At 43.5% G+C, this 19841-nt stretch overlaps 1 protein-coding gene across 6 annotated transcripts in view; it reads right to left on the bottom strand.

Annotated features, from left to right (window-relative positions):
• Positions 1 to 19841, bottom strand: part of LOC125641778 (very-long-chain enoyl-CoA reductase) — a 49010-nt gene that overhangs the window by 12018 nt on the left and 17151 nt on the right. For 2 of the 6 annotated variants that reach the window (XM_048862189.2, XM_048862188.2), the window contains exons 3-8: positions 12784 to 12834; positions 12176 to 12227; positions 11743 to 11787; positions 10084 to 10187; positions 7773 to 7888; positions 7550 to 7655 (exon numbers count right to left, since the gene is read on the bottom strand). In XM_048862189.2, the coding sequence (XP_048718146.1) occupies positions 7550 to 7655; positions 7773 to 7888; positions 10084 to 10187; positions 11743 to 11787; positions 12176 to 12227; positions 12784 to 12834 (474 nt within the window). Of the gene's footprint in view, positions 1 to 7549; positions 7656 to 7772; positions 7889 to 10083; positions 10188 to 11742; positions 11788 to 12175; positions 12228 to 12783; positions 14686 to 19841 lie in introns of all 6 variants that reach the window. The other 4 variants (XM_075131616.1, XM_075131614.1, XM_075131617.1 and 1 more) reach the window with 4 other exon arrangements.

Below are 19841 nucleotides of genomic sequence, written 5' to 3' on the forward strand. Positions count from 1 at the left end.
GTAGTTGAACAGCTCCTGACCACTGTCCAGGCTGCCTGTGTATGGCTTCATGAGCCATGGCATTAAGGGGTAGGCTGGGTCCCCAAGGATACATATAGGCATTTCAACATCCCCAACAGTTATTTTCTGGTCTGGGAATAAAGTCCCTTCCTGCAGCTTTTGAAACAGACCAGAGTTCCTGAAGATGCGAGCATCATGCACCTTTCCCGGCCATCCCACGTTGATGTTGGTGAAACGTCCCTTGTGATCCACCAGAGCTTGCAGCACTATCGAAAAGTACCCCTTGCGGTTTATGTACTCGGCGGCTTGGTGCTCCGGTGCCAAGATAGGGATATGGGTTCCATCTATAGCCCCACCACAGTTAGGGAATCCCATTGCAGCAAAGCCATCCACTATGACCTGCACATTTCCCAGGGTCACTACCCTTGATATCAGCAGATCTTTGATTGCGTGGGCTACTTGCATCACAGCAGCCCCCACAGTAGATTTGCCCACTCCAAATTGATTCCCAACTGACCGGTAGCTGTCTGGCGTTGCAAGCTTCCACAGGGCTATCGCCACTCGCTTCTCAACTGTGAGGGCTGCTCTCATCTTGGTATTCATGCGCTTCAGGGCAGGGGAAAGCAAGTCACAAAGTTCCATGAAAGTGCCCTTACGCATGCGAAAGTTTCGTAGCCACTGGGAATCGTCCCAGACCTGCAACACTATGCGGTCCCACCAGTCTGTGCTTGTTTCCCGAGCCCAGAATCGGCGTTCCACAGCATGAACCTGCCCCATTAGCACCATGATGCATGCATTGTCAGGGCCCATGCTTTCAGAGAAATCTGTGTCCATGTCCTGATCACTCACGGGACCGCGCTGATGTCGCCTCCTCGCCCGGTATCGCGTTGCCATGTTCTGGTGCTGCATATACTGCTGAATAATGCGTGTGGTGGTTAATGTGCTCCTAATTGCCAAAGTGAGCTGAGCGGGCTCCATGCTTGCCTTGGTATGGCGTCCGCACAGAAAAAAGGCGCGGAACGATTGTCTGCCGTTGCTCTGACGGAGGGAGGGGCGACTGACGACACAGCTTACAGGGTTGGCTTCAGGGAGCTAAAATCAACAAAGGGGGTGCCTGTACATCAAGGAGTATTTCAGGCAGGACTGCACGGAGGGTTCCAATAAGAAATGGTGCACCTAAGTTATCGTTGTTATTGGAACAAGGAGGTTAGCCTGGCCTCTGATTGATACATGGCTAGATTTACCTCGCTGCACCTTCTCTGTGAGTGACTGCAGTGTGACCTAGAGGAATGAGTCCCCTAGACAGGGGAGGAGGCAAATGAGTACAAAACAAATCTGGTCTATTTCTTGTTTTGACCCACTCCATCTATCTTTTACATCTTTGGCTGGCAGCAGACGGTGCAGAAGGACTGCATGCCATCCACATCTCATGGCTGCTCGGCAGAAGATGGTACAGTACGACTGCTAGCAGTCCGTATCGCCTGCCCGCTCACCATAAGACGGTTCAATAGGACTGACTGCAGGACTAAAGAGAATGACCTGGTCAAGTCACTCCAAATTTAGTCCCTGTGCCCATGTCTGCCCAGGCGCTCCTGATCGACCTCACAGAGGCGACCAGGAGCACCTCAGACATGACGATGACGGCTACCAGTCGTACTGTACCGTCTGCTGCCACAAGGCAAGGGGTTGCTGCTACTGTGTAGCAATGCCGTACCGCGTCTGCCAGCACCCAGGAGACATAGGGTGACGGTTACTTGAGCGGGCTCCATGCTTGCCATGGTATGGCATCTGCACAGGTAACTCAGGAAAAAAGGCGCGAAATGATTGTCTGCCCTTGCTTTCACGGGGGGAGGGAGGGAACGGGGGGCTGACGATATGTACCCAGAACCACCCGCGACAATGTTTTAGCCCCATCAGGCATTGGGATCTCAACCCAGAATTCCAATGGGCAGCGGAGACTGCGGGAACTGTGGGATAGCTACCCACAGTGCAACGCTCCGGAAGTCGACGCTTGCCTCGGTACTGTGGAAGCGCTCCGCCGAGTTAATGCACTTAATGCACTTAGAGCATTTTCTGTGGGGACACACACACTCGAATTTATAAAACCGATTTCTAAAAAACCGACTTCTATAAATTCGACCTTATTCCGTAGTGTAGACATACCCTATAAGTCTCTCTTTAAAAAGAATGAGAATGGTAACTCCTACACTTTACATGAGATTTTCTCTGGCTGCCAAGATATCAATGGAAGGCAAATCCATGACCAGCTGAAAGTCCAGGTCTTTCAGAAAGAGTTATTTTCATATAGAGGAGAGTTATGTTACTTGGGTTCTGCTTATTAAATATATATAGAGAGAAACAAGATAGCCATTATCTACAGCTATATGGTGAAACAGCATTTTTGGCAGTAATGCCCAAAGAGGTTGTGTACAGTGATGAGTTGCCAAAATCTTAACAACTGGTTCCCTCCTCACCCCACGAGGAGGTCGTGCCCCCCCCCGGACCCTTGCCCCATCCAACCCTGTCCCCTGACTGCCCCCAGAACCGGGCAGGAGTGTCTCGTGGGCCACCGTAGTGGGTGTCCATCCCATCCCCCCCCAAGAGCCAGAGGGACCTGCTGGGGGGGCAAGGTGGGGAGTCCCGGCGGTGCTTACCTGGGGTGGCTCCCGGAAAGCATCTGGCAGGTCCCTCGGGGCGGGGTAGCATAGCTGGGGGGGAGCAGGGGGGAGCGGCTGCTCTCCCCACTGAAAGGTAGTGCCTTAGGCACCAACTCCGTGGGTGCTCCGGGGCTGGAGCCCCCATGGGGAAAATTTTGTGGGTGCAGAGCACCCACTGGCAGCTCCCTGCCCTGCTTCTGGCCCCAGCTCACCTCACCTCACCTCCGCTCCGCCTCCTCCCCTGAACACCCCGCCCCACCCTGCTTCTCTGGCCCCCCTGCCGGCTTCCCATGAATCAGCTGTTTGCACAGGAAGCTGGTGAGGGCTGAGAAGCAGGTGGTGGCTTCGTGCTCTGGCCCAGGGAGGCGGAGGCGAGCTGGGGCGGGGAGCGGTTCCCCTCCCCCCCCCCCGATTACCTGCTGCAGTGTGGGCGGCCCTCCTCGTGCCCCCCATCCCCAGCTCACTTCCGCTCCGCCTTCACCTCCTTGGGCCTGAGTGCGAAGCCGCTGCCTGCTTCTCAGCCCTCCCAGGCTGACAGCTGATTTGCGGGAAGCTTGGGGGGCGGGGCGGGGCGGAGAAGCAGAGTGGGCCGGTGTGTTCAGGGGCAGAGGGGAGCTGGGGCCGGGCACAGAGTGGGGAGCTGCTGGTGGGGGCTCTGCTTCCACCAAATTTTCCCCATGGGTGTTCCAGCCCCGGACCACCCACAGAGTCGGCGCCTAAGGCGCCACCTTTGGTCGGTTGTTAAATTTAGAAGCCCTTTTAGAACCACTTGTCCCACAAGGGACAACCGGTTCTAAAAAGGCTTCTAAATTTAACAACCGGTTCCCATGAACCGGTGTGAACCTGCTCCAGCTCACCACTGGTTGTGTATCTGAAATCAGAATCTTAACATCTGCAAACCAGACTTGCTGACTGTAGTATATCTGACAACGTGGTTCTTTTAGCTGATGGTTTGAGAGGTAGTAAACTCTCACATGCTCCAAGGGTGGTGGTTGCCTTCACAGCTTTGTGATGAATGTCAGTATAATTTTTCCTAGAATTGTTTATATTACAGTAGAGCCCAGAGGCCTCAGTCAAGGGTGAAGCCCCATTGTGCAAGGCACTGTACAAACACATAAAGAGACAGTCCCTACTGCAGGTTTACAGGCCAGACAGACAAATGGTGGGCCAAAGAAAGCATGATTATTTCTGTTACAGATAATGGAACTCAGGTGCAGAGGTTAAGTGACTTTCCCAAAGTTATTCAGAAAACCTGCAGCAGAACCAGACTCAGATATTTGTGTACTAGTCCAGCACCCGAACCCCAAGACCATCCTTCCTCGCTGTTCATTACTGTATTACAGTATCACCCAAAACACACCAGGCATGGTACAGACTTATGGGGAAAGTCTCTGCCATTAAAATGGAATCTTACAAGGAAACTCTCCCATAAATTTGGGACTTGCCATGAGCTGAGTTGTATATGCCTATGGCTTTTAGTGCAGGAAAAAAAATCCTTCTAAAGCAGTGGTTCCCAACCAGGGGCCCAGGGCCCCCTGGGAGACTGTGAGCAGGTTTCATGGGGGTTGCCAAGCAGGGCCAGCATGAGACTCACTGGGGCCCAGGATAGAAAGCTGAAGCCCTGAGCCCTGCCAGCTGGGACTGAAGCTGAAGCCCCAGGCAACTGCCCTGCTTGCCACCCCCTAAAACCGGCCCTGGCTTTTATATGCAGAAAATCAGTTGTTGTGGCATGGGTGGGCCATGGAGTTTTTATAGCATGTTGGGGGGGCCTCAGAAAGAAAAAGGTTGAGAAACCCTGTTCTAAAGCATCATCTAAACATTGGGAATCTGATCCCAACAATAAATGCTGTAATTAATGTGAACAACCAAAGTACACAAATTACTACAAAAACATAGTTCAGTTTTAAGGAAAGACTCCTAAAGTAAGTGGGATTTGCCACTGCTGAAAGCAGTATCAGTCATATCAAAACTGGCAGTATACAACTCGTTCTTCATACACAGACTCCCAGCAGATGACACTGCTTAGCAGGGCCTAACAAAGTAACACAACCTTTCAAGAGTATATGGAGTGCTAGCAAAAGGAGCTTTGTTTATACCGTGTAATGTTTTTACTTGATTCCTACTAGGAATGAGTAGAACCTTCATGGGCAGGACATGTCTGTTTCCATTTTAATTACGTCTGTATCTTTTCTTAAAAATTGCTCATATCCTCCAGGTCCTGGAGAGCACAATGAAGCAATAAAAGAGCCCAAATGACCCTACTGCCATGTATGTGAAACAAAGGTGAAGGGTCTCCCAGCCAATATGATGGATGGAAACCCTTCTCCCTCTCAGAAATGTCCAATCCCATCCCCTTTAAGTCATGCTCACAAGGAACTTGATTGTCTCTCGTTAAATTAAGATAATTGACTTATCCTAGAGGACAAACAAGCAACAGCCCCTATACGAACAATGATGTATCTAAAATAGGAGGCCTTTTCTACCACCTATATTTGAGTGCTGGAGAAAAATGTGTAGTCAGACTAGGTAAAAAGATATGTACATATATATTATTAAACCATATTTATGGCTCCAAAGTTAAGGCTGAGCTGGGCTTTCCTTTTAGAATGGAGTGTAACAATTTGTCTCTTAATTAGGAATAATAATAAAAAAAAAGTAGGCCTAATATAAAATCACACACATCATGATAGGGGAGTGATGGAATTTTAGTGAAAGTTACACGGAGTTGTTTGGAAGTTCTAAGGTGTTTAAAATTGCTCCATTTTGAATGGGGGGGGGGAGGGAGTCCGACATTTCTTTGCTCCTGCTATCTCACAAATGGTTTCTTGGTGCCCAAATTTCCTATATAATTAAATGTCCTTGAAAATCTGTACACCCACTCCTTTCTCCTCCCACAAAGTGAAAGTAATAAGGCAGATCCTCAAAGGAAGTTATATACCTAAATTCCTTTAAGGGTCTGGGCCACTGGACCTTACATCAACTTGATCCCTTTCCCCCCAATTTAAATGGGGAACTGTCTTTACAACCCAGGAAGAATGTTCCACACACATGTGGTGGCATGGAAGAAGCACATATGGCTGTGAGAGAAAAAAAAAACCAAGTATGTTGAGGCTGGTAAAGATAATGGGATTAGAGTTGGTAAAACTGTTCCGGTGAAATGTTTTTCACCAAGAAATGCAGATTTGGGCTGACCAAGACTTACTGCAAATTCATGTTGAACTTTCTGAATTGTTTCACTCAAAAATATATTTTTTAAATATATTTTAAAAAGTTAGAAATGTTGGATTTTGACATTTTCAAAATCTTTCAATTAAAAATGACTTTTCATTCTGAAATTTAAATTTTATTTTAATTTAAAAAAAAACACCCTCAAATGAAAATGTTCAATTTGACCAGAAAATTTTTATAAAAATTTTTTGGTGTGCTGATAAATTTGAAAAAATTCATTAAGGGACAACCCGATATTAATTTTTTCATCACAAATAACTCCATTAAAATCAACAGAATTACACCAGAGCAAGTGCGAGGTGAATCAGGCCCAAGTGCAGATAAGTAGGGAGACACATGGTTATGTATGAAATTGAGGATGAAGACAAGTATTGTGAACTTGATGTGGTGGAGAAGGGGAAGTGATTCAAAAGCCCTGGTCAGAATGACTGGCAAAGATAAGGATTTTAGCAGCTGTACTTTGTTTGGACTGGAGTGGTGCAATAGGGGTGTCAGACACCAGTGACAAGTGATGATTTAATGCACTGTATGAATTCACTTTAAAGGTACAATTGTCCTGCTTTCACGCATCTAATGTTGTTAATGTAAAATAGCTACCACTTGTCCAGAGTAGACATTTCTAAGTGAGCTGCTAGCCTGATAGAAACCTGTACACATCTCTGCTTAGGAAAGCAATGAAAATAAATCTGTGCAAAAAAAATTCACTGTGACTACCAGTGCCCAGCTCATGCTACTAGCCGAATATTTAGGACCCTTTTCCTATTTAGGAAGCACAAAGCTAATGCTAATCAGCTGCAGGGAGTCAGATGATCAGTAAGGTAATAACAAAGATAGGACTATTGGTAGGGTGTAAATATGAAACTAGAGTCTTCTTGTTCCCAGGTCAGACTACCAATCCCTTAAAATGCAGATGTATTTTAAAGGAATAGTCTAAACACAAAATATTAAATATCGTAAAACCGGGCTATTAGGATACGACATAATCTGCTATCTTCCAGATTCTATATAATATTATTTTAAAATATAGTATTCTGCTGCCTCTTTTTTTAAAAAAAGTCTGTAGTTACTGTATATCCATGCAGTCTCTCATACCACTATGCAGGCAGACAGGCAGCCAACGGAGGGAGCACAGGTGAGCCCCTGCTCCCAGAACAGAGTTGTTGCTAAGGTGTGCTCAGGACAGGAAGGAAATGTAGAACAGCCATGGTGCTTTATGCTACACAAGAAGCAAAGCCAAATTTATAACTGTCAAGGAGAGACGTGATTCTATGATACTATTACAAAAAACAGATTAAAAATATTTTGAAAACCTCTAGCTACGTACTACTAGACTGTGCCCCCTTAAAATATAACACTGCTTCTGAAATCCTCACACCCAAGAGAGCTAGCGCCTAGCGGGCGAAAAAGGGAATGAATACTGAAGGTATTAAATCTTGAAAGAGCAATGGGAAAACTGTGACAGCAATTATAATGGCAGGGTGGCATGTAGGTTACAATGGGAAGGTTATTGTGAGATCTTGTAAAAGAATTACAGCTTTACATAATCAGAGCTGTTGTGCATTACCACAAAAGCCACACCAAAACACTGTGCTAATGAAGCAGTGCAGAGAGTGGCCAGATTGTATTTACTGGAGGGCTGTGGGTAGATTTTTGTCACAATTTACCTTAATAATATTCCTCAGTGGCATAGTCCCATGGGAGAACCGATGAACAAATATTGTTTCAATCAACCTTTTGATGTAGTGGAAAGAATGGCAGATACATGCCAAGCTAGAAATAGCAAGACAAAAGCATTTAAGAATGCTACAGAAACAAGTGTGGCAAGAAATTTGGAATAAAAATAGGATGCTTACAAAAATATTGCTTGAGGCTCATAACAGAACTTACTTAACCACTGGATGTGGGCTTGATGTAATCTTGTCATCCAGCCCATAGACAAAAGGCATGCGGAAATAAAACAGAAAATAGATGAACAATGGACCTGCATATTCTGTCAAAAATACCTGCCCCAAAAAAAAAGAGAGAGAGAGAGAGAGAGAGAGAATAATTAGACAGAGCGGATCAGTGGCAGTGCTTTGTTTTCGTTTTGTGATTAGTAAATTCCTCCACCAATCCAGAATGGAGGTGTGTTTTTGTGGGTTTTTTTGGCATGACAACATTTGGAATTATAGACTGAGATTGTTAGAAATGCATACATATAATGTGCACTTGCATTTGCAGTAATGGCATCCAACTTAAGTATTTACATGCACAGGTGACAAGTTATTTGCAATTAACATGGGAGCACATACAGTTGTGATAAATGTGCATGCAAATTATATTTATATAATGTTAGCCTTTATTTTTCATCTTGGTATCCTATAAAACTACTTTTTGACTGTAGGTTAAAAAGAATGCTGGTAAAGAATTTCTCCAAAAAAAAGGTGGGGGGCAAGAAACTAGTTTCTAATGAGTCAATTTTGTTTAAAATAGAAATACTTCATACGAGCATCACTTTAACTTGACCTCAATTTTTATAATTACTTTTGCTTCCATAACTAATTAAAGTAGGTTCATGTCTGAATTATGGAGAAATAAGGGAAATGTATTGAACTTATGTAACAAAAAATCACCACTTTTTTCTGATATAGTTAGAGCTACTCATATGTCCAGAAAATTTGTTGAGGTATTGGTGATATTATATGATGTAATTGCATCAGCAGTCTTCCTGGCAAAAGTTAAATTGACTGTAGATGGGAAGACATTTTTTCTTTAAACTTGCTAAAGCTAAAGTTTGTCTTAGGTTATGTCTGAATAAGATGAATGAGGGCAGGGTGAGGGAGGGTCTAGATGTTTCACAGGACAATCATGTGGTAGGGTCTATGCTTTAATTTACATTATCATGTTTTGATATGCTGTGGTATTTCACTGTACATCGATATGAAAGCATCTTGATCTGATAACCTCATATTGTAATTATTTGTTCTGATCATCTTACTGCATTTAGGATTACTTTGTAGTCATCTTTTTCTAACATAGGCTCCAGTGTGATAATCTGAAGATTTATACTCAATGAAAAGTGATTATTTAAAATTATAGGGGGGGTTTATTACTTTTGTCTTTGCTATTTGTCATTAATAAGATTATATTAATTATGTTAACTAAAAATATGTTTTCAAATTGCTGTCTAACTTTACCTTCATGCTGTGACATTTAAATTAAAACTAAAGGACAATATGTGTGTTGTGGAATCACAGAAGGCTTTGTGCAGGGACAGTTTTCCACCTCATTTCAGAGCCACCATTTATTTTACCACCTAGTTAATGCTACAGCCTAATGCTGCCACAATGGAACTTTTCTCTGAATTAGGAGGGCAGAAAACGTTTGATGTTTTCAATTTCTGTTAATGTTAAGCTGAATGAATAACTGATTTTTCAGTTTGGTGGCTGAACTGAAAAAATGTTCGGGTAGTTTCAAACCAGAAATGATTTTTTGTGATGTTCTTTCTTGACGAAATGAAAAACTAAAAAGAAAAAAAAATTGTTTGGGTCAAATGAAAGAGTGTGAAGGTCTATTTGAAGCGACACTTGGTTTCTAAATGAAATGTTGATTCAAAACACAGTGTTGAAATGGTTCCTTTTGATAGTTTCAAAGCAAACTTCGAGTTTCAAAATGTTTGTTTTCAGTGTTTATTCAGCCAAAACTATTCACCAAAATGAAACTGAATTCATGCTGCCACTGAAATGACCAGCTGTCATTAGTGTCCCAGGACCTGAACTGTAAACATGCATGTGAGTAACTTTACTCTCATGAGTAGACCCATTGAAGTCAATGAAATTGACTGACATGAGTAAAGTCACTCATATGTCTTTGCAGGATTGATTGCCAGGACAACAGGATGAGCCTGATCTCGGACAGCCCAAGGAACAGAAGTTACATAGTCACTTAGTTCCTGGGTGCCAGGCTACCATGTTGCAAGGTGATCACTGCTGCTTTTCCATAGGGTGCATTGTCAGGATTTCATGATGTACTTTTTTTGGGTTCTCTAGTTAAATGCTTCTTAAGATTAGAGTCACTGAATATGAAGCTCCACTGTCTACATCTGCTGTCAGACCAGGCAGCGCATGGACATTCTAAATAAATGCAGAGAGAAAGTGATGCAAGAATTAATTAAGGAGAAGCATTAATTAAAATGTCTCAGGCTTGCAGCATAGCTCACCATAGTCCATCCTATTTGTGGCCCTAAATCTTTAAAATATAGTGTAGCGGTTGTGCCAACTGGGAGATGCTGCAGGATTTCCTCATCTCTCAAGGATTTTCCTTCTGAGAAGAAGAAGTAGTTATACACATCACAGTGAAATTAAAGTAAACTCTGGTACCATATTAACCCTAAAGAAACCCTTTAGTCTGTTTAGACCAATCTGTGGGATTCTTTGGCCTGACACATGCTTCTACCAGAGTCTTAGGTAAGAGGGTGCCATTTGATAAAACAAATGCAGTGTGCTTCTGTTTCCTTATATTTGCATACAAAACAATAGGAAAAAATATAGGAGTGAATTTGCTATGCACCCACGGAAGACCACTGAAACCAACACACCATCAATTGAATCCTCATCCCCTGCTTTGCAGTAGCATATTCCATTACAGAAAACGGGTAGACACTACTGGGGGTGTGTAACTGCTCTCTCTGTAGGGAGAGAGAATTTACATAGATCATGGACCCACTAACCAGTCCCCTTCTCATTCCTCATCCATGCAAGAGGTTGAAGAGTGCCCCTATGTAATCTCTTTGTGGCCTTCCACTTCAGTCCAATGGATATGTGGTTGTTCCACAGGGTTTTGGTCCTAGGCAGGAGGTATGGAGCAGACCAGGATCTCCCCCTCTCTGCATAGTAGAATGCAATTTATATTCAACTCTTTTTCAAGCTCTTTTGTTTAACTGACATCTTTACATTTCGGACGTTTGACCTATGAGACACATGCCTGCTTTGGGCTGGTGGCAAGTGCCTGCATTTAGGGGAATCCCGATAGTTCCAGTTGTTTCCCAGTGACCGCTTTCCCAGCATAAGCCACTGGATGGGGCCTGATAACGTAAGGAAAGGAAGGAAACAAAGCCGCTCAAGCACGTATTTTCCCAGGGACTGATCCCAACACAGTGCGTTAATCTTTACTAGCATAATCATTTAAAGGGATTGTGTAAACAACTGTATGCTTAGTAGCAGGGGGGAAAAGGTGCTACATTGTATTTGAATAACTATGGAGAATTAACATTTTTTCTCCAGTTATGCTTTCCCTTGTGCACCAATGCCATGCGACAAGAGTTTTCTACCAGAAATACCTGTGACTAAATTAACTGAATCAGCCATTTGGCACCAGCTAAGTCTGTAGATCCTATATTCCCATTAATTCATTTTGCATTATCTTATCACATGAGAAAACTGTAATGTCCACCTGCGATAAAACGAAATTAATGTGAATTAACAACACTAGCACATAACCCTTCAGACTTTTCACAGACGAGCACCACTTTGGGGTCCATCTCATTGCAGTTAGGTGCAGGTAATATATAGATTATATGCTGCTTCCATTGAAGGACAAGTGCTCAACAGTTGAAAACAAATTAAAACAATGTGCAAATTCCCAAGTTAACTAAACAGTGGGTACTGCCACCAGACCCATCTGTGGGACTCTGAGCAATAAATGTTCAAAGAATTCAGCTTGTGTGGGCTCCTTTTTGTAAAGTCCTTCATAATGTTAACTAGTTCAGCAAAACTCCCACTTATAGCAGATAATACCAGCAGAGAGGGCAAGATGTGGCACCCCTCTATGCAAGCACTATGTTCATAGCCTTATTACTCTAGGCTCAACTGGTACTTACTGGGATCAAGTCTTATTGACTGCCTTGCTGGATACCACTTGGGATCTGCAAGACAAATTAGAAAACATAAAATTATCCACAGTATTTGCTTTTGGATTATCCACTGTTGTAATGACTGCAACTGAATGAGAGAAGAAGTTTTTGGTTGGAGATTTTTATGACTTCTTGTTTTATTGTTTGTTATTAAAAAAAACAACAACAAGTTACAGATCAAAGCACAGATCTGCATGAATTAGGAGATGACAGCTAATGAAAAATTATTTTAAATGTCAGCTACATTAGTGTTCAGTTGCTGATTATTTGCATTAGTGTGTGTGTGTGTGTGTGTCACATGCTCCATCAAACTATATAATTTTATCTTAAATATTTATGTACTGGATATTCGGATGTGATTTGTACCGTTAGTATGTTTCTTTGAAAATATTATACTTACATGATTTATGGAACATCAATCTGATATCACTAATCGTGGCACATGGTTCCACCTAGGCAACAAAAAATACTGTTCATTTGTATTGGAAGATGATCAGTAGGTACAAAAAAATGTGCAGGTGGAAATGTGATTTTTCAAGTTGACAGCATTCCTTTAACTTTCCGAAACATGGCCAAAAAATTCTATTTCTAGTATGGACAGCTCAAGCCACTCGTAATAGGAAAAGGGAGCATTTAATCTCTAGCTCATGTTGCAAATCCATCCACGTTAATAATGACCAAAGTTATTACAACATGACGATAGTTTTGCGGCTTATGTGAAATCTCTCTAGGGTCACTTCACAACTGGTACTAAACTGGCACCCTTGTAGACCCCCTCAGCTGAGAGGTTGAATATGAATGAAGTTGGAAGTGCTCCCTGCGCTCTGGTCCTTCCAGAAGGGGGTTGAGGGATTTTGTAAGGCGACGTGGGCAAGTTTGCTCTGCCGCTGCCTAGGCTGTTGTCTCCAGTGGAGGAGGAAGGGTTTTCCATCTCCTTTCACAAGCACTCCATTTACTTACAGAAAATTAAAAACTTTCACCTGCCATTTTAACAATATTATCATTTACCTTATCCAGAAAGCACAGCTGTTGCTTTGTCTTCCAATCAAGGATTTCCACCTGATAGAGAACAAAATGACAACTCTGTTTGCTGACTGATTAATCTCGCAGCTCTTGGGGCATTCTTTAGAAATATGATCATTGCTAAGGATGAAGTACCACCTTCTTCCAATCGTCTGACTGTGCTAATATAACTATTTCTGATATAACCAAGAGGCAGCTTTGATCAGGACCAACTGCAGGTCTTTAAATCTCTAAGTGCAGTTGTACTCTGGAGCAAGAGCACTTCCTACCAAACAGATCTTCTCCCTGTGTGTAGTCAGAGCCACAAGTGCTTACTGTGTTGACCAAAATAGGATTTTGCCTTTTAAAAAAAAACAAACAAAACACTTGTTAGTAAAATAGAGACAACATAGCTATGGGATAGCAAGCTAGATTTCCATCAAGTTTCACAGGTGTAACTGAGGGAAGAATTTGTCCTGCCAAATCTTTTACTGTTGCAAAAGTCAGACACAGCTTGGCACAGACAGAAAAGTCATAATTTTTACTTGTAAATAGAGCACATTGACCTATAAGTCACTGAGCAATAATAAACATACAATTCCCCAATGCCACAGAGTCACTTTCAGAGTAAAACTACACTTTTGGTCAAAAGAAACATACCTATTATTATAGAACTTATTTACTTATGTACACTTGGAATTGTTTAACTAAAATAAGCTAACATGTCTAACAGAAACCAACAAAGATCTTGCGCTGTAATATATCTCTTCAGGTACAAATACAGATGTACTATTGCTTACCTGGGCAACATCAAAGAATTTAAATATCACCATTTATTTCGTTTAATTCTGATGTTAAACATATACCTGACTTCTTTAATCTCTGATAAGTTAGCTTGCTGATGTCCTCTTAGTGTCTCTGATTTCTTAGACACTTCTTTGCTGTTCATTGAATGCTATTGTAAAACATTCATCTTTAAAATTCCACATGTGACGCACCCAACATTAATATCTGTTTATTTTAATGGTGTCATGTCAGTGCTGAAAATAACTTAAGGCCCAAACTTCTATGGTAGTCTCCATGGAGTAATTGCAGGTGAATAGTCCTGTGAGCAGAACCTTCAAGTGAATAAAGATTTGTAGGATCAGACGTCGAAGTTAAGTTTACTCATTGTATCACATGCAATTTCAGCACATTTTGTCCTGATGGAAAAATGCTATAAAACTGACAGATGTTAAACCACCAGGGTTCTACAAAAGTTAGTTTAAACCACATATATCATTTATCAGAGAATGTCGTCCTTTCTGCATCATTTTTAACCACGCCATAACACTTATCAGAAAATTAGATCCATGATGTAAAATTCAGTGGCTTGGTTTAAAACATTCTATAGAAAATAGAGAATTCTCTGATAAATTCTAAAGCATAAAAATAAAGCGTAGAACCCATGAACCCCTAGGCAGCTGTGACAATGCTATACAGGCATACTCTTGCTTCTGGGTAGTTATTAATCCAGGTGATCCCATCATGAAAAGTATATGTCTATTCCCCATTGTCTACCAGCCCCATGTGAGGGAATGTGTATGGAAAGGGGGATAGGAAAAGAGAATACTTTAAACAGTGTTTCCCAAATAATGGGCCCCGACTCACCAGTGGGTTGTGAGAAGGTGCTAGATGGGTTGCCATGTCCAGGGCCGTACTAACCCATCCCTGGGCTAGGCAAACCTGGTGCCCTGGGGGTAGTTGGAAGGTGAATCTGCCCCACACTCACCTTGCAGCAGTGACTCCCGTCCCGCGAGGCTGGGCTTGGCTCCCTGCTCCAGGGATTGCAACCTGGCACAGGGGTTTCAGTGAGTGGCAGCTGGGCCAAACAGGTCCCAACACCAGGAGCAGAGTGTTTGGAAAAGACTGCAAGTTTAGGAAAAAAATAAAATAAAAGAGGAGCAGTCTCCAGGGATTTCAAAGCCCCGTCTCATTAGAGCAGCCTTCTCAGTTTGTTCTCATTGACCCACTTTGTAATGGAACTCCTCTCTCATATCAAATGACTGGAACTTTGTCATTACTTAGTATTGGAGGGTTTTAAAATAAACATCTAATTTTAATTGTTTGGTATTAACTAACCAAGAGAGGAGATTAATATCAGACCCTCAATATGATACTAACTAAACATAGTCAATACCTTTATAATAGGAGTGTTTTGAAGTGATGAGATAGCTTATTTAATGTTTTGTATATGCCTGCTCTCTTCACTTGCCCTAAACAATCCTCTTTTTCTACCTGTGCACAATGAGCTGCCAAAATCTGAAGAACCGGTTCCTTCAGTATAAGTTTGAAATATAGACCAGGCTTTAAATCCCTCCCAAGACTGTAATTAAGAATGACTAATGTTTTTTACAGGGGCTTGCTCTGCAGTATTAGAGAGAGAACCTTTAAACAATATTTCTAAGGGCTATTTTCCAGTCACTTGAGGCTCCAAAGTTACATTCTATACAGAAGCTATAACTAATGGGAATATTTGTGGGAAAGGTATATATTTCTTTCAATGAAATAAGTTATTGGGTTGACTGTAAATACTCCCTGCCGTGTCTGCATCCCAAACTTTGCAGCATTGTGTTTGTGCATGGGGAACAGAAACTGAAACTACCAACAAAAAGGAAACTGCTCGGTTTCACTGTCCAAGCTGAGTTTTGTTAATAAAACAGGTATGTACATTCATTTTTTGGGATATACAGTTTTTAATCATTGTGTCCCTTTAATTAGAGACTTTATATTTTGTTTTTGACATACTTGGGCATTTAATACAGCTCTCAACTGTATCAACTGATCTTCAAAAATGATGTGATAAGCATTCTGAAAATACTCAAAGACACAATGATCATGCCATCACATCCTAGAAATTATACTTGTTGACATTTTTATTTGGAATAGCCTCACCAAATTTCAGTTTATCCTGCTGGGTACTAACACAAGCAAATACGGTATTGATTTTTTAAAATCACTCAGTTGGTTTTCGTTTTGTTTTTTAAAAAAAGCTTATTTTATAGTCTAGGAAAAATTATCCCTGAATAAGAGCAACACAAAATAAATTAATCCTGCCTGTTTATTAAACTGCTTACATAGGTGAGGCTCCTTAGATTTAGCTAGGGCCATGACATGATTTGTTCTTAGGTTCAATCACTTAATTTTTTTTATCCTCAGTTATCAAATTTCTCTCTCTAAACAGTTCCTTTATTTCAGTTGAGGTAAGTATATCCCCCTTCCCTTGAGATTTCTCGGTCATACTAAGCTATTTGTGAGAAAAGCAGGTGAAGCTGCACTCGGGACCTGATTCTGATTTCAGACTGATGTGAATCAGGAACAACTCCACTGAAGTCAGTAGAGTTTGTCTTGCAGCAGTCTGTGAGAGAGGAAAACCAAGATCTTTTAGTCTATTCTGCTTCTATCACTCATTCCTAAAGTACATAATGGAAAAAACAGATTGCAACATCAGGGCCAACTTCTGCCACCTTCCTCATGCAGAGTAATAACTTACTCTGTGAGTAGTCATATTGCAGGAAATCACCCCACTGAAGTCGATGCATAACTACTGTTGACTTCAGTGGGACCAAGATTTCATTCCTTGACGTCACTGGGAATGAATCAAACTGTCAGTGTTTAACAGGACAATATAGGAAAGGTCCGGAGCCCATAATACCTTGGTGATCCTTTTGTCATGTATTTGTACAGATAAGTCTTCTTTGACTTAAGGCCACAAGTTTCTGTCTGAGAATGAATGTCCAGCGTAGGAGGAGACTCCAAACTCCAAGATGTAGTTCTCACTGAGAAGGGTGGAGTGGGGTAGAAGGATTTGCTCCCTTGTGGAAATGGGAAGGAGTTTAGCCCACAAGACACAAAAATACCTCGATATGTACCAGAGGCCTTATGTCTCCACAGTGGATCCTAGCCCTCACTAATGCCTTGACAGCACAATTCCAGTGCAGCTATTCTGCCTCCTTAAAAATAGCCCTCATGGGGCTTTCAGAAAGTGAAGAGGGGCGCCACAAAAGCTAATGCTGACTCAGTGGGTATTTACTTGCACTGGCAAAGTAGCCCTGTGGTACCTACTTCCCAGTCATGCTGAAAAGTTCCAGCATGCACTGGACTTCACTGTCTCCACTGATCACATTGGCATGTCTGCGTATGAGAGTAGGGTAAGCCTGCTTTTATTCAATACTAAGGATATCTCCAGTATTTTCAATATTGTTTCATATTCCATAACATACACACGACAGAATAAACACTGAATGAGGGTTTTGACATGTGGTGATCACATTCTGTACATACCCAACAACATTCAGGCAGAGAAGTAGGGTCGGCCTTAGGGGTGGGCCACCTGGGCGACTGCCCAGGGGCACCATGGTGAAGGGGTGAGCTGTCCAGAGGTGTGCACTGCCAGTGTAGAGTCAGAAACTGCTCCCAGCTGGTCGGGGGTGGAGGGGAAATCCAGATTTCTACCTGCTTCCTCCTGGGGGAGGAACATGGGTGGGAGTGGTGACACACAGACACTGCTCCTCCCCCCCCCCACATTCCTCCATGCCCCCCCAAGGGGCTGTGGTGTGGGAGGATCAAGGAACACCACCAAGCACTCCATGCATCCAGGTCACTTTCCCCACCTAGTCTGTGCTGTGAGGCGAGCACCAGGAGTTGCTGCTCTCTCCCCATCTGGGCTGCGTAAGGGGAGAGCAAAGTGACCTGGAGGAGGGGAGCTCTGACTTCACTCCCCCAACCCCAAGGGTGCACAGAGCAGCAACGTTCAAAGGGGGAAAGTAGGCAGCAATGCCATCTCCTCTATTCATCCAGCTCCATTTCCCCTCATGGGTCCAGGAGGGGGATGCTGGTGTTAGAGGTGCAAGGGGTGGTGGGGAGCCTGGGAGCCCACTGAGGGCCAGGGGCACCAAAATACAAGTTCATCCAGGGTGCCATTTTTCTTGAGGCCAGACCTGCAGAGAAGGTGTATGAAATAGAATTATCTCATACCCAGAAGGCCAAATGCTATTCCCACTCAAGTCAACAGCCATTTTGTCCTTGACTTTAACAGAACCAGGACTTGGCCCTGAGGGAATAAATGTGTCCCCAAAGAGGCAGCAGTTACCTCTCGGAAATCAAAAGGTAATTATATGTATTAGTACTGTGATTTGCAATGTTATAGTTAAATGTCTGTCAGAGTGCCCATTACCCCCCTTTCTGTCGAGCATTGTGTGTGTGGATGAGATAAGGTGGGTAAAGTAATATCTTCTATGGGATCAACTTCTGTTGGTGAAAGAGACAAGCTTTCAAGCTAACAGAGCTGATCTTCAGGTCGGACCTATGTGTGTATGTCAGAATATATCTAGCCTCTGTATGTTGTAGGATGCATGTGAAGTAGCTGATTTATGGGAAACACCTTTTCTTTTTTTCCTAATGGCGTCAGATCTGAGAACTTTGTTCTTACCTACTGACAAGGTAGTTAGATATTGCTATTTTTAGCTCGAGCCCCACTAGCACATGCCTGTATACCTGGGCAGGCTGGAAGTAGGGTTGCCGGGCGTCCGGTTTTTGACCAGAATGCCCAGTCGAAAAGAGATCCTGGCAGCTCTGGTCAGCGGGGCTAAGGCAGGCTCCCTGCCTGTCCTGGCTCTGCATGGCTCCTAGAAGTGGCCAGCATTTTCCTCCAGCTCCTAGGCAGAGGTGCGGCCATAGGGGCTCTGCACTGTTCCCAACCCAAGCACCAGCTCCACAGCTCCCATTGGCCAGGAACCATGGCCAGTGGGAGCTGTGGGGTCAGTGCCTCCAGATGGGGGCAGCGCAACAAGCCGCGCCTCTTCAGAGGAGCCGGAGGGAAATGCTGGACACTTCTGAGAGGTAAGTGCGGCCTGGAGCCAGTGCCCTGAACCCCCTCTCACACCCAAACTCCCTCCCAGAACTCGCACCCCCTCCTGCACTTTGAAACCCTCAGCCCCGGCCCCACACCAGAGCCTGCACCCCCAGCTGGAGCCTTCACCCCCCTGTCCGCCAACCCCATGCCCAAGCCCAGAGCTCGCCCCAAACCCCTCATTTCTGGCCCCACTTCAGAGCCTGAACCCCCAGCCCAGAGTCTGTACCCACTCCCTATCCCACTGCCCCAGCCTAGAGCCCCCTCCCACACACCAAACCCCTCATTTCTGGGCCCACCCTGGAGCCCTCATCCTCTTCCACACCCCTACCCAGCCCAGTGAAAATGAGCGAGAGCCGGGGAGAGTGAGCAACAGTGGAAGAGGCGGTGGAGCCTTGGAGAAGGGATGGGGAAGGGGCGTGGCCTCAGGAAGGGGCAGAACAAGGGTGTTCAGTTTTCTGCAATCCGAAAGTTGGCAACCCTAGCTGGGAGGCCTGTTCCCAACTGCAGTGCAAAGATAATGTCTAAAATCTTTGGGGCTGAAGATGGCAGTAGAGGACTTTGAAACCTCTAGGATTCTTGTTCTTTGTGATTTTCTGTTGCTAAGGAGCAGGATTAGCCCAGGGGTCTTATGAGGCAATGTGGACAGGTGCTTGAAGCAGCTTTGACAGGCACAGATCATTTACTTAGCAAAGTTTATGGGACAAAGGCAACAATGGATATAATACAAGGGAAAAGAGCCCCTCAGAATTTTCTTGCTTCTGGGCTTAGACTTCAGTGCAGAGGAGTCACCTAGGGCTCAACATGCAAAACTCCTACCTACCAAAAAGTCTTTGAAACTTTTATGTCTGAAAACATATATTTATAATAGTAATAGACAAACAAATATGTTTGTTTTCTTGAAGGAATGCTGAACTTGAAATTCAGTCAGTTTCAAACACTGAGGCTTCCTGCCAGGTGGTGTTTCTTTACAATCACATTTTCCTGTTTTTAAAATGATTCTCTCCCAAGACTCTCACAAACAGGGTAATGGCTTGACTAACTGTGTTAAAGGGGAAGCAGTGAAACTGACTATACACAAAGTGTTGTCAAATGCACAATGTAAAGAAACTAGGGGAAACTTTTTTTTCCTGTCAGCTGTTTCAGCAATAGCAATCTTAAGTGTTGCTTGTAA

Source organism: Caretta caretta, chromosome 8 (genome assembly GCF_965140235.1).
Source record: "Caretta caretta isolate rCarCar2 chromosome 8, rCarCar1.hap1, whole genome shotgun sequence".
Taxonomy (NCBI): Eukaryota; Metazoa; Chordata; order Testudines; family Cheloniidae; genus Caretta; species Caretta caretta.